A 13,227-nucleotide genomic window follows, 5' to 3' on the forward strand; every position below is an offset into this window, starting at 1 on the left:
TAGTCTTTTCATTTCGTATTTATCTGGCTCAATTTTTTACCTAGTCTTTTCATTTCGTATTTATCTGGCATCTCCTTTGGTAAATTAATCCAATCCTTAATTCATTTTCTTATACATTAATATTTGCCCCAATTTGTCTTCTGAAATTCCAACTTTATCTTCATGTTATATTATTTCCTACTTTCGAAAGCTCCGCTCACCCTTATCCTCTTACTGATGTCACTCCACGCCATCTCACCACCGACAGCTTGAAACATACCACTTAGTCGATCAGTCGTCTCCTTACTCTCAAGTCTTCAGAGCCCAAAGTTTGCAACATTTTTGTAACGCTACTCTTATTGTCGAAAATCACCCAGAACAAATCTAGTTGCCTACCTTTGGATCTTTTCCAGTTCTCGTATCAAGTAATGCCGGGGTGGGTCCAATACACTGCAACCATACTCTAGTTCGAGTCTTACCAGAGACTTGTATGTAGTTTCCTTTACATCCTTACTACAACCCCTAAACACTTTCATAATCACGTGCAGAGACCCTTAACCTATATTTACAACCTCATTAATGTGATTGCCCCAACGAAAATCTTTACTTACATTAACACCTAGGTACGTAACAATGATCAGGTACTCTCACCGCCATCAACACAGTAATTCAAATGGAGAGAACATTTCTTATGAATGAAACTTACAACCTGACTGTTAATCCCGTTTATCAGCATACCATTGTCTGCTGTCAATCTCAGAACTTCGTCTCACAATCCTGTTCATTATTTATTACTCTATGCGCAGTATAACACTGTCCGCAAAATGTCTTATCCATGATTCCAGTTCGTTACCCATACATACGTATTAAGTACATAAGAAAATATAAAGGTCCTATAGCACAACCTTGTGGAACACCCCTCTAAGTCATTACAGGATCAGATAATGCTTAACCTTAAAGTAATATACAACCAAACAATAGGTTTCTCGGAAACAAATTAAAGACAGAAATAATTCAAACTGCTAAATGCTGCAAAAAAATGCACCGCAATATTGATACCGACCTTGCAAGTACAATAATTGTGACCTACAGAAATTCAGAGAGTGGTGAAAGCATAAAAGTAAGTTTGTAGTTTTACGTAACTGTTCATATGGTTATAATAGTCACGGGACCTCCAGTTTCACGGCCAATTTCGACCTTCTCGTTTATTCTATAAGATGGCAGGGATACAGGTGGAAACCAGATATAAGTAAAATATTGTTCATTGTATTACGTATTCGTTTGGTATTTTCACCTCACATAAATCCTCACTTTGTGCCCTTGTGTTGTAAATTAATATTACTTCCCTAAACAGAATAATTGCAGTGGGAGTGGGGAAAACGTAATTTTAGGACTCGTATAAACCTTTACTATCAACTTCGTTCTGTTGTGCATTCTGATCGTCGTTCCAGACTCATCTTTACAACTGAACGTACGATAACTTAACATTGAACCAGAACCCTGTTTTACTGAAAATACACTGACTGTGTGATACGGAAAGACGAGACCGCTTCTAAAATAGTCTACCCGTATCATTAAGACTTCCAAGAACCTTGGCTTTAATATCTCTGACAGTTTAGTAAGGACTTTTAAATATTCCTTCCTTGTAGCAATGTCATTAAGGGAATTCCTTCCGTGACACTTCGCTCATTCTTTCAATGTGTTTCTCGTCGTGCGCATGTTTTATGCTAACGAGATGTGTTCATGATGACTCATTCTCGTTGTCTGGGTCGCTGAAGCAGCTTTCCACGTTATGCTATCCTATGCTAACCTTTTTCATTTCTACGTAACGACTGTATCCTCTAATCTGTTGGTCAGTAATAGGTTAAAGTGCGAACTTACTGAAGCTAGTAACAGGTGTACACTAGCCTGGGTAACAGTTATGGTATGAGTTCTGCATAAACATTAGGGGTACGACCCGTCAGAATCCCTAGAATTTATGTTACTCTAAATACATTACGGAGGATCGAACTAGAAGACACTTCGTAATTGCTAGACTGGTTTGTATTCGAACTTACTGTATTACTGCCTAGAAATAGATTCGAGTCATAGTCATTCGTTTGCCACCCTCTACTATTCTGCCACCTGAATGTCCGTTAGAGACCAACTGAACAAGTCCTGGGTGTCTTAATGGGACAGTCTGGAGATAAAAAGATCTTCTTACTTAACGCATGGATTTTCACGAAAATTTGTGGGAATGCTACATAAATAGAAGTAAAGACATCCGGAAAATTGATTTGATATTCTGTATTATTAATAGTTTTGAAAAAAAAAATTGACTTTTTTGAAAATGTCAGTTCCTTTTTTTCTCGTGAAGTTTAAGTGAAATGCTAATGAAAATTTGAAATTTAGTATATATTACTTGTTCAAGAAACACTGTTTATTAATTTCTCTGTACATAATTTATAATATTATATATATTGCATTTAAATTTGTTTCATTTTTATGGATGAAAATTTCGGATTTAACAGACCCTATAGCCTGAAAAAAATTATCCAATTAAAAATTTCATGCACACAGTTCTTAATATAACTGTAATACATATACCATGCCAATTTTGTTACATTTGGCAGAATATTATGGGAGAAAAAGGGGATTTAAATTAGAATGTTTGTGAAAAGTAATTTGGCTGACGGCATGCTCATTTCTGCTGTGTGCAGCCCGGCAAACAAAGCATTACTAAAGTGATAAATTGTTTCTATTAAACGAAATAACTTCGTAACAAGAAAGAAGAAATTTAAAGCTATCAACTTAAGACATTATTTCGGCGGGGAAAAAATTAAGATTTTGATATAAATATTCCTTATGGCTGGTGTTCATCTAAAAATTTCTGTTAACGCAACTCGACAAAATGTGTGACGAAAATGTAACCATAGCAGCAGTGGTGGGTGGTCAGTGTTACGTAGCAACCGTGCTGACTGTGTCTTATGGCTGGTGGCCATCTGAACTGTTGATGGATGGCCATGTCTGGGAGACTTGATTTTTGCAAAGGGAAAAGTGGTCTCTTTATTTCCAGACTGTCCCCTTAAAATGTGCTCTATGATTCTCTCTCTTCTTCTGGTATCAGACTGTTCCTCTTCATTTGAAGATCCATGAGAACCGTAGCTGGGCATTATGATGCCTTGGGCAAACATCTGATAATTGTCATCTCCCCACCCCCGAGCAAATGGCTGTGTGGTTTGGGTCACGTAGCCGTCAACTTGCATTCGGGAGAGTGACTTCGAACCCCACTGTCGGAAGCCCTGGCGATGGTTTTCCGTGGTTTCCCGTTTTCACACCAGGCAAATAGGGGGCTGAACCTTAAGGCCACAGGCGCTTCCTTACCACTCCTAGCGCTCACCTATCCCTTTGTCGCCATAAGACCTATCTGTGTCGGTGCGACGTAAAGCACATTGTAAAATCTTAATAATAGTAATAATAATAATAATAATAATAATAATAATAATAATAATAATAATAATTGTACCGGGAGGTACACCTCAACTCCGCACATTCAAAAGAAGCGCCTTAAAGAACGCTATCTATTAAATAAAACGTGAAATTGCTACTGCATGAAGTTGGGATATTAATCAGAAGATGTCACTACTGAATAATTGAGAAGTTTGTCATTTCTAAGTTTCCTAAACTGACTGGATTTATTTGCTTTGTGTTTGTTTACTTCAAGAAGTTTACACTTTACTCCATAGATGCCATTACAAAAAAACTGAGGTCATGCACTCTGGTGTAAGACTGAAGAATTAGCGATTTAAAGAAGTTTTCTGTTCTCATGTTTCCCAACTAAATGAATGTTGATTGACGTGGTCCTTTCTCATTCCGCCAGTTTTTGAATCTGGCCAATCATGAATTTTCTGTGATTAATTTTCAACCTATCACGCATTTCTTGTTCATTTCGAAGTTGCCAATAAAATGAGAGGGCGTGTCCAGACATTGTCCAGAACCCTCTCGAACCGTCCTCTTAGGTATGTAAGCTGCGGCTTTTCTGGCTACCTTGTCTTTGGATCGCCGTAATTCTGAGAGAGAGAGAGAGAGTTTTTTAAAGACAGGAGGCGGGGCGCCTCATTCTTCGCCAGGGAGTCCATCAGCCAAAGTAATGACCACCAGTCTTATTTTTCTGTAGCTACCTCCGCAGACTTACACTAGGGGAAGGTTCAAATTTCTAATTGTGTAACCTCCTGTTTTCTAAAATGGAAACCTTCTTTCGGCTAACGTAAAATTTCATAAATTCTTTAAACTGTAAATCGGGGATAGAGAGTGCGTTACCCTCTTGAGTTCCCCTTCAATTTAATTTGAGGTGACTATGAGTTTATCTTTTTCTTTCCTGTAAAGTGTTAGATTAATCTCCATTCTAGTTACCTCAGTAGCTGGGGATTAGCCTCTGCATCATCCGGCCGAGAGCCCAATTAGAGTTTTTAATTTTCTAGGAGTGCAAGTGTACGCCTCCATTCATTTTGTGTTCGGGCCAGTAATTTAACCTGTTCTTCTTTCCACGAAGGCCCAGTCGTTTGGGTAATTGATACCCCTGTGTAAAAATTTTAAATTGTATATTGTGCCTAGAGAGGCCAGGGATTGTAAGGTTGTAATGTTGCCTTAAGCGGGCTGTAAGAAATTAGTTAAACTGGGAGAGCATGTAAGCTCTTTTCTGTGATTTCTAAATTCAATTGTGATATTGAGGGGTGCCTCTGAAAGGCTGTAAATTTGTTGGACCAAAGTGATCTTGTTTTGGGAGATTTCTCCTTGTCTATGTAAACATTAATTGGCGATATTGTAGAGTGGAAATTAGGGGCTTGAAGCCCAAACCTGTTAAATTCTCTTATCTTGGTTTTTCCAATTCTTGTTTCAAGATTGCCATTTATACCTGTTACTTTATTATTTCACCAAGTGAAAAGTTGTTGCTATTTATACCTGTTACTTTATTATTTCACCAAGTGAAAAGTTGTTAAGTCTGTTTTTTTGAGAAGAAATATAACCTATGTTAAAGTTTTAATTTAATTTTTGATATCGTAGATAGACCCATTCCACGCACCACCTTCTTTCACCTCTTTCCGCGATCCACAAAACACGGTAATAATAATAATAATAATAATAATCATAATAATAACATTCGAAGTATTATCTTATTTATTGTGTCTGCCTTATGTCCGACTCCTTGGCTGAATGATCAGCGTCGAGGCCTTCTGTTCAGAGGGTGCCGAGTTCGATTCCTGGCCGGGTCTGTGATTTTACTCGCGTCTGATTAATTTTCTGGCTAGGGTACTGGGTATTTGTCTGTTCCAACACTTGTCTCTTCATATTCAGATAGCACAGCACATTATCAACCACCACAAAAACACGCAATAGTGATTACATCCCTCCGTAAAGGGTTGTCGTCAGGAAGGGCATCCGGCCGTAAAACATGACCAAATACACATGTGCCACACAGTTCGCACCCGCGATCCTACAGGTGCTGGAAAAGCGGAAGAAGAAGAAGAAGACGACGACGATTGTTTTTCTTATAACATGATCTCCTAGTAGGGGAGGCACAATGAGGTGTTGGTGTCCTACTCTAAAGGCTTCTCATGGCAGGTCGTAAGCAATGCCGTGGCTCAGCCAGAAGTGCGCCGGCCTCTCACCGCTCTGTTCCATAGTTCAAGTCCCGGTTACTCCATGTGAGATTTGTGCTGGACGAAGTGGAGGCGGGACAGGTTTTTCTCCGAGTACTTCGGTTTTCCGTCGCATCTGTCATTCCAGCAACACACTCCAGAATAATACAGTATTTCGTCTGTCAGTCGTTAATAATAGCCCCAGAGGAGTGCAACAGGCTTCGGCACAATCCCTATCCTCGCCGCTAGATGGGCGCTTCATTCATTCATTATATTCCCGACCCACTCGAATGACTGGAAACCCAATTTTCTCTGTCACTTTTGTCACCCTTTTGTGCCCTTGGCGGGTGCCCACATCCCCCACGCCTAGTTACATCCCTGAATCAGATATACCGCTCTCACCCACAATACTTTTCTGTAACATCGTATTTCTAAAGTTTCTATCCTCTTTAATTCTCCCCCTGTTACTGTCTGTTTCATGGTTTACAATAATATCATGCTCCACGCACAACTATTCTGAATTATGCCAGTTGTGTTTTCCTTGCTTGTGCTAGTCTGTATTTTATGTCCTCTCCACTTTTTCCAACGTTCATTAGTCCACTAGCGAAGTATTATCAAGATAATCAACGACTGAGCATTCAAGTCACTGATGTACCCGATTCTCCAGGTTTGAAGATTACTATGGAGTACCGCGCGTTACATCAGAAAACTGCCACAGATCTGAGTCATATACACGTTCTGCAATTTCCTTATCTACCTTAACATTTCCCGCCAATCTAAAGGTATTTATCAACAAACTAATAGTGACAGATGAGGTCTGCTCTTATTGGCAGAAGCCTTAAAGGTGCAGGCTGGACCTAACCTATCCACTTCTGAAGCTGGCAAGGAAAATATCGGATAACCCCACAATTATTTGAAGGGTATTCTTGAACTGTTTCACACACCTATCTTTCTCTGCGTATTATAAATGTTAGTGCGTCCTAAAGTTAAATTCTGACATATGGATGAAATTGCGTGAGGTGACTGGTCTACTGTGTGTTCATCAGATGCCCGTACTTTAAAAAATCGAAGATATACAGAACAGTAGTCTTCTACGAATCGGAGAGGCACGGCAATCAGAACCCCTAGAATGTATGTTGCTCTCACTACATTACAAAAGAACGGGCTAGACAACATTTCCTAATAACCAAATTAGTTTGGCATCCAGACATTAAGTTTCCCTATTTCTTCCCTTGTAATGTGAACATATTTAGCCGGGTAATATGAGCATGAAGTCCCGCCTGGTGTCAGTAGCGCAGTAGCAGTCACTCGTTTCCTTTCTCCCGTCTGCGAGGTTCGGTCTGTGAAGTTTCTCCGGAAACTGCGATGGACCATTCAGAGCAGGAGGCGTGGAATGCTCAGTACAGGTGTTGTGCTGATCCATGGCAATGCTCGGCCCTTTCTGCAGAAGTTCGACTCGGAAGTGTTTGATCATCCACCGTACAGTCCTGATCTTGCTCCCAGTGATTTTCATCTTTTGTTGCACCTCAATAAATTCCTGTCCTCCTGTCAGCATTTTCTCACGGACGAAAAGCTGAAGATGATGAGCGTTACACCTTTCGAAATAACACCTTCAGATCACGATATTTTAAGAATTTTAGACTGACAGATTTTTCATTGTACGGGCTTGGAATTGTGCTGTTTTTCAAGCAAACTTAAATTATTTACATATTTTCTACTTTTTAGACTTTTAATGCCCGTAATATTTATCGTAGAGCCTCCGTGGCTCAGACGGCAGCGCGTCGGCCTCTCACCGCTGGATACCGTGGTTCAAATCCCGGTGACTCCATGTGAGGTTTGTGCTGGACAAAGCGGAGGCGGGACAGGTTTTTCTCCGGGTACTCCGGTTTTCCCTGTCATCTTTCATTCCAGCAACACTCTCCATTATCATTTCATAGCATTTATCACTCATTAATAAATCACCTTGGGAGTGGCGACCCATTGTAATAACAGCCTATATATGTCTCATTCATTACATTCCTGACCCGGTCAATGACTGGAAAACAGGTTGTAGGTTTTCATTTTCAGTATTTATTGTATTCCTTAAAATTAACCAATTTAACATTCCTAGGAGCTTTCATTTACATTCTTAAAAATGTTAATGACGAGGCTATAACGCTTCAAAAACCCTGAAACTTAATTCCTACACCATGTTAATGTTTTACTGCTAACTTTTCCAGGCGCAGGCACAGGTGGCTTCACTCTATATCGTTTTCATATCCTTCGTAACTTTTAGTCGTGAACATGACTTTTTTTTTTCAAAAGTAACATGACTTTCAAATTGCGATACAAGATAGGAAATCGTTGGACTTGTGCTATTTCTGTATAATATGATGCATTTAAGTTTGAAATACGTAACTGTGTTCATAACTCAAACTGACAAAAAATTGGACTTGTGCTGTTTTGAAAACAGCCGATTCAACATTGGCCAAGAGAGTGAATAATATATTATTTTCTGTTCTTCGAGTCCTCAACCAGGAGACTGGTTGGATTCTCAAATAGCACCAGCGAAGGTTTAAGGGGAACCGCAAAAACTGATGGTGGCGTCATAATGAGTTAGTTCGCCGTTGCTTTCCTCACTCTATGAGTAACACCTTTCATAACATCCGGACGCATTTGTCGTGCTCCAAATGTCATTCCCAGGCTCGCTAGATGAACTTGGCATTGCTTCCACTTCTATCAAGCTCCTCTTTTTTCATTTTCGTGTTCGACCTTTCTAGGTCAACTACAGTTCTCTATTGGCATTAGTCCATTTATATTCATGCCCTTCGGGGTCCATACTGAAGAATTTTGTCGTTTTCCCATCTGTTTCGAATTAAGAGGCTATGGCCAGCTTCGAGTTGTCCCCTAATAAAATAATCACTGCCACATACTCGTAAATATAACTTAGAAGCTTTTCAGTCTGTTGAACACGCAAGTTAAATAATCTCCGGTTTAAACGCAGCAGGTTGTTATGCTTGTTAGGTACCAAAATGGTAAAACAAATGCAACGTAAATTTTTTTCTTATAGCAGATGTATAGTAAGTATTATCTGAAGTAATTCCACATAATGTATATGAATTGATTATTTTTGTAAGTACAGAAGATATTATGAGTAGGATTTTGTAAATAATTTAAATTTATTAAGAATGAGCTGTGTGTTTAACAATTGTTAGTGGAAATGGTATAATACTGTATTTTAGAAAAAAAGTCTTCTTTTGTTAAGTTAACATTTAGTGCTTGATAATAATGTATTTTTGTGTACCATTTGCCACAGAGGTAGACACCTCATTCGCAAATAGAGATTTTGATTTGAAATATAAATATTACACTATAGCATACCCGTAAAAAAATGCATTATTAAATAGGGAATAATAGTGTGTATTTTATTCTGAGTAGTAGCGGCGATTAGGGCGGACGAGAGGGGAACAGTCGCTGCACCTGCCCCCCCCCCACCAACCCTCTACTTTGTGAAGAAATATTACATTTGTATTCAATTTCAGCTAGCTGAAAGTAGGAATTATTTAAATGAAAAAAAAAGCAATTTGTACAAGCCCTGTTGTCTTATAAGTTATTACAGTATTTTATTATTAACAAAAATGTTAGCGGAAATACGCACAAAATATCGTTCGTCCCGGCTAACATATTTGTATAGCACCACAGCAAGTTGTGAACACTTTGCATGTGCGGTTAGGAAACGTAGCAGGGGTATTTATTTATATATTGTTTTGCTAAGATCATGCACACTGAGGTATGATTCACCCGCTTGTCGTGCGCATTCGTCAGTCTGGCAGTCTCTTTGGTGTCGGTTACTTTCTTAGATTGTAGTCAAATACTAAATGATTTTAATTGCAAAATCACGTCGTACTTCTATTTAATTGTAATGCACGTGCAATATTGTTCCTTTGGTGAAAGTTTTATTGTATAGTTTTGAATCTAAATCTCAAAAACTATTATTACCGCACTTAAGTTGGTAAAGTGTCGGCCTTTACTTCTCTGTCGAATCTCACCATTTTGTAGGTTTTTTTTCAGTTTTGATATAATTATATACCCCGCCCTCTCCCCTCCTGCCGACTATATTCCACAAACACTGGTACTTTCTATTGTCTGCACAGGAAGTACCCTCGCTCGGCCTATGACAACGTGTTCAAAATTACATTTACTCTAGTCATAGCACAGAAGCATTGTTTACGTTCTGTACAAAATGCCACATATTCGAGAAATGCATTTTATTTGGTAAATTAATTTGAATATCTTCAATGGTCGTTCAGAGTTTCCATTTCCATCTCTCTTTTTTCTTTTTAACCCTTCGCGATCTTCTCCATATTTCGCGGAAGTATTTTTTTTAAATATCTTCAATGGTCGTACAGTTTCCATTTCTGTTTTTTCAATTCATTGGCGATATTCTGTATATTTCGGGAGATTTTTTTTGACAATGCAGCTACTGCGTCTTATTTTCCTCTTCAGTCGCTCGGCCTATGACAACGTGTTCAAAATTACATTTATTCTAGTCATAGCACAGAAGCATTGCTTACCCGTTTGGAGCTATCACATACATTCCAGCTCTTTGACATCCACCCAGGAGATATTGCTGAGTGTACGGATGGACCAGCCCAAAGAGTTCGTAGTTCACTGATTACTGATATGAAAAAGAAACAAATATTTATCTTATTATTCTAGATGCTACTCCCCATTAAATTAATTATATTGTTATTGATCAGAAGAAAAGAATATATCACAGTCTAAGATCTAATAAAATGTAATTATTTGCACACGATTACGATGTAATGACACATTTTAATGAAACCGGAATAAACCGGTTTATGCCTGCGCCATTATTTGTCAGACATATGGAGATAAAAAGGACAACTACTTCATACAAGGTTCCAGTGTAAGAAACGCACGTTGTTCAGTGTGTTTCGGATAGTAAACGCATGCATAAATTATAATGTTATTTTATGTAATGATGTGCCAGACGGGGAGCTAGCGCCATTGGCCGCGAGCGATCACGTGGCGAGGTGGGAGTCGTACTATTAAAAGTTTCGGTCGGTGCGGGCTGGCAGTGTGTCATTGAAACTGGAAGTGAACTGAAGTGAGCACGTGCTATTTTATCGTCAATGTGATACACGGCCGTCTCGTTACATTTACTCGGTGTTCGACCCGCAGAAATGGCTATGAATGTCGTCATGAATGGAAGAAAAGCAAGTAACGGTAGATTAGGGAACCATGTGATAGTGTGGGACCAGCCGTTGGATCTTACTCCGCCAAAAGGTAAATCAATCAATTACAATGTATTAGATGTTATAGTGAAGCATTTCATGGTTTACCATCGACTATAAGCTTTCTGTAGTGGAATGACAAGCCGTTTCTAATCATTCAGATTACTTCATTATTTCTTAGCAGGGAAATAATGTCGATGCGAACATTCACAGGTGGCTCTGTTTACCTTCACAAATAAAAAATGACGAACGTTTTCAGTGTCTGGGAACTGGATTTCACGTCATTCATCCTTTCACAGATGGCATTGTTTATACTCGACTGTTCACTAATACAAAAAAAAATTGACGAGCGTTGCGAACTAGATTTTCGCTCTTCATTTTTCTGTTTTTTTAACAAAAGAATACTGATTTTTTAACTTGATAAGTGTTAAACTTTCTTTTTAAAGCGCTTTATACATACAAAGTATATTGTGCGTTGCGTGGATATAGTTCTTGTCTAGATATTAATGAAGTATATGCTAATAAAATAACTATATTAACCTGTACCAGTAGTAAATTTTGAAATCAGTAGTGAAAAATGTATTCTTTCAGTTAACCTGATGTAATTAGGATACGCGTAAGTGCAGCGTAGTGTAGCTATTTTATTAGATAGTATCTTGCTTGCTTTATTGCTGTGTAATTCTTGCGGTTTATTGCTTTTTCGTGCTAAAAAAAAACTGGTATGCAAATGTTTTATGTCGCGTGTGTGGCAACCACGTGTTAATGTCTCGTGAGTAAGCTGTGGAAATGTGTTCACATATGGCAGACTGTGACGATGGCTGGAGTAGCATATCATCTCAGCGGCACTTCAAATAATGCTCGAAACATCTTGTGCTTTTAAGTGAATGAAAGGCATTTTTCATGCTGTGTCTGTACGGTTTCGACACGTGCTCTGCCGAGCGCATGCGTCTGGCACGATCTGCGTTCGTTTATCAGCTTACATATGGTCGAGATAAGAGGTCTGTCTGTCTATGTTGTTCTCATCGAATATTTCTCGTTCTTCGGGAAAGCAATGAGGATTACTTCAGTATTCATTGTTATAAATTACCGGATTGATTGATTGCCTGGTTTTTGCACCTCTTATCACTATTCCCATCAACATCAATTGGTGTATGTTGAAATTGTGTAATGACTTCCAATGTTGTATGTAGTAATGCATACAACTATTTTGCCGACATCATGTGCCACATGATGTTAAATTATATATTCCAGGCATTTGCCTGGGATGTGGAAATATCTGAGGTGAAAATCAAAGCTCCGTGTACCGAAAGAACGAAAGAAAGAAAAAAGAAAAAGAACAATCGTTGCGAGGGATCTAACCATTTCAATTCTGACTTTCTTATCCCGCATGAAATTAGTCGTGGCTAGCTCAATTTTAAGGGGTGGGCATCTGATAATTCAAATTTATTGTGGAAGCTGAATCGGTGCAAATTTTGGGCTGCAAAGAGGCCTTCCACTAATGCATGATTGTTGCTTAACCTGGTCTCAAATGGCCGTAAACAAATGCATTATTATTATTATTATTATTATTATTATTATTATTATTATTATTATATACATCATACATACATTATCATTATAGACCGTTATGCCTTTCAACGTTCAGTCTGCAAGCCTCTGTGAATTTACCAAACGTCGCCACAATCCTCGATTTGCAACCAGTGTTGTGACCTCTTATCTTTAGATCGTTAGAAACACAGTCTAACCATCGTCGTCTTGGCCTCCCTCTACTTCTCTTACCCTCCATCACAGAGTCCATTATTCTCCTAGGTAACCTATCCTCCTCCATTCGTCTCACATGACCCCACCACCGAAGCCGGTTTATGCGTACAGCTTCATCCATAGAGTTCATTCCTATCTTTGCTTTTATCTCCTCATTCCGAATACCCTCCTGCCATTGTTCCCACCTGTTTGTACCGGCAATCATTCTCGCTACTTTCATGTCTGTTACTTCTAACTTATGAATAAGATATACCGAGTCCACCCCGCTTTCGCTCCCGTAAAACAAAGTTGGTCTGAAAACAGACCGATGTAAAGATAGTTTTGTCCGAGAGCTGACTTCCTTCTTACAGAATACTGTTGATCACAACTCCGAGCTCACTGCATTAGCTTTACGACACCTTGATTCAATCTCACTTCCATCCGGGAGATAATTGGCTTGAATCCCGCTGTCGGCAGCCCTGAAGATGGTTTTATGTGGTTTCCCATTTTCACACCAGGCAAATGCTGGGGCTGTACCTTAAGGCCACGGCCGCCTCCTTCCCACTCCTATGCCTTTCCTATCCCATCGTCGCCATAAGACCTATCTGTGTTGGTGCGACGTAAAGCCACTAGCAAAAAAAAAAAAAACAAGA

The 13,227-nt window shown here is 39.0% G+C and overlaps 1 protein-coding gene across 2 annotated transcripts in view; it reads left to right on the forward strand.

Annotated features, from left to right (window-relative positions):
- Positions 1–13,227, forward strand: part of LOC136882043 (putative inorganic phosphate cotransporter) — a 311,381-nt gene that overhangs the window by 232,775 nt on the left and 65,379 nt on the right. The window contains exon 1 of one of the 2 annotated variants that reach the window (XM_067154543.2): positions 10,526–10,886. The exons of the other annotated variant lie outside the window; for it this stretch is intronic. Within the exon in view, the coding sequence (XP_067010644.2) occupies positions 10,784–10,886 (103 nt within the window). The 5' untranslated portion in view covers positions 10,526–10,783. Of the gene's footprint in view, positions 1–10,525; positions 10,887–13,227 lie in introns of those variants that run through there. 2 annotated transcript variants of the gene reach the window in all.

The sequence above is a fragment of the Anabrus simplex genome, chromosome 10 (genome assembly GCF_040414725.1).
Source record: "Anabrus simplex isolate iqAnaSimp1 chromosome 10, ASM4041472v1, whole genome shotgun sequence".
In the NCBI taxonomy this organism is placed as follows: Eukaryota; Metazoa; Arthropoda; class Insecta; order Orthoptera; family Tettigoniidae; genus Anabrus; species Anabrus simplex.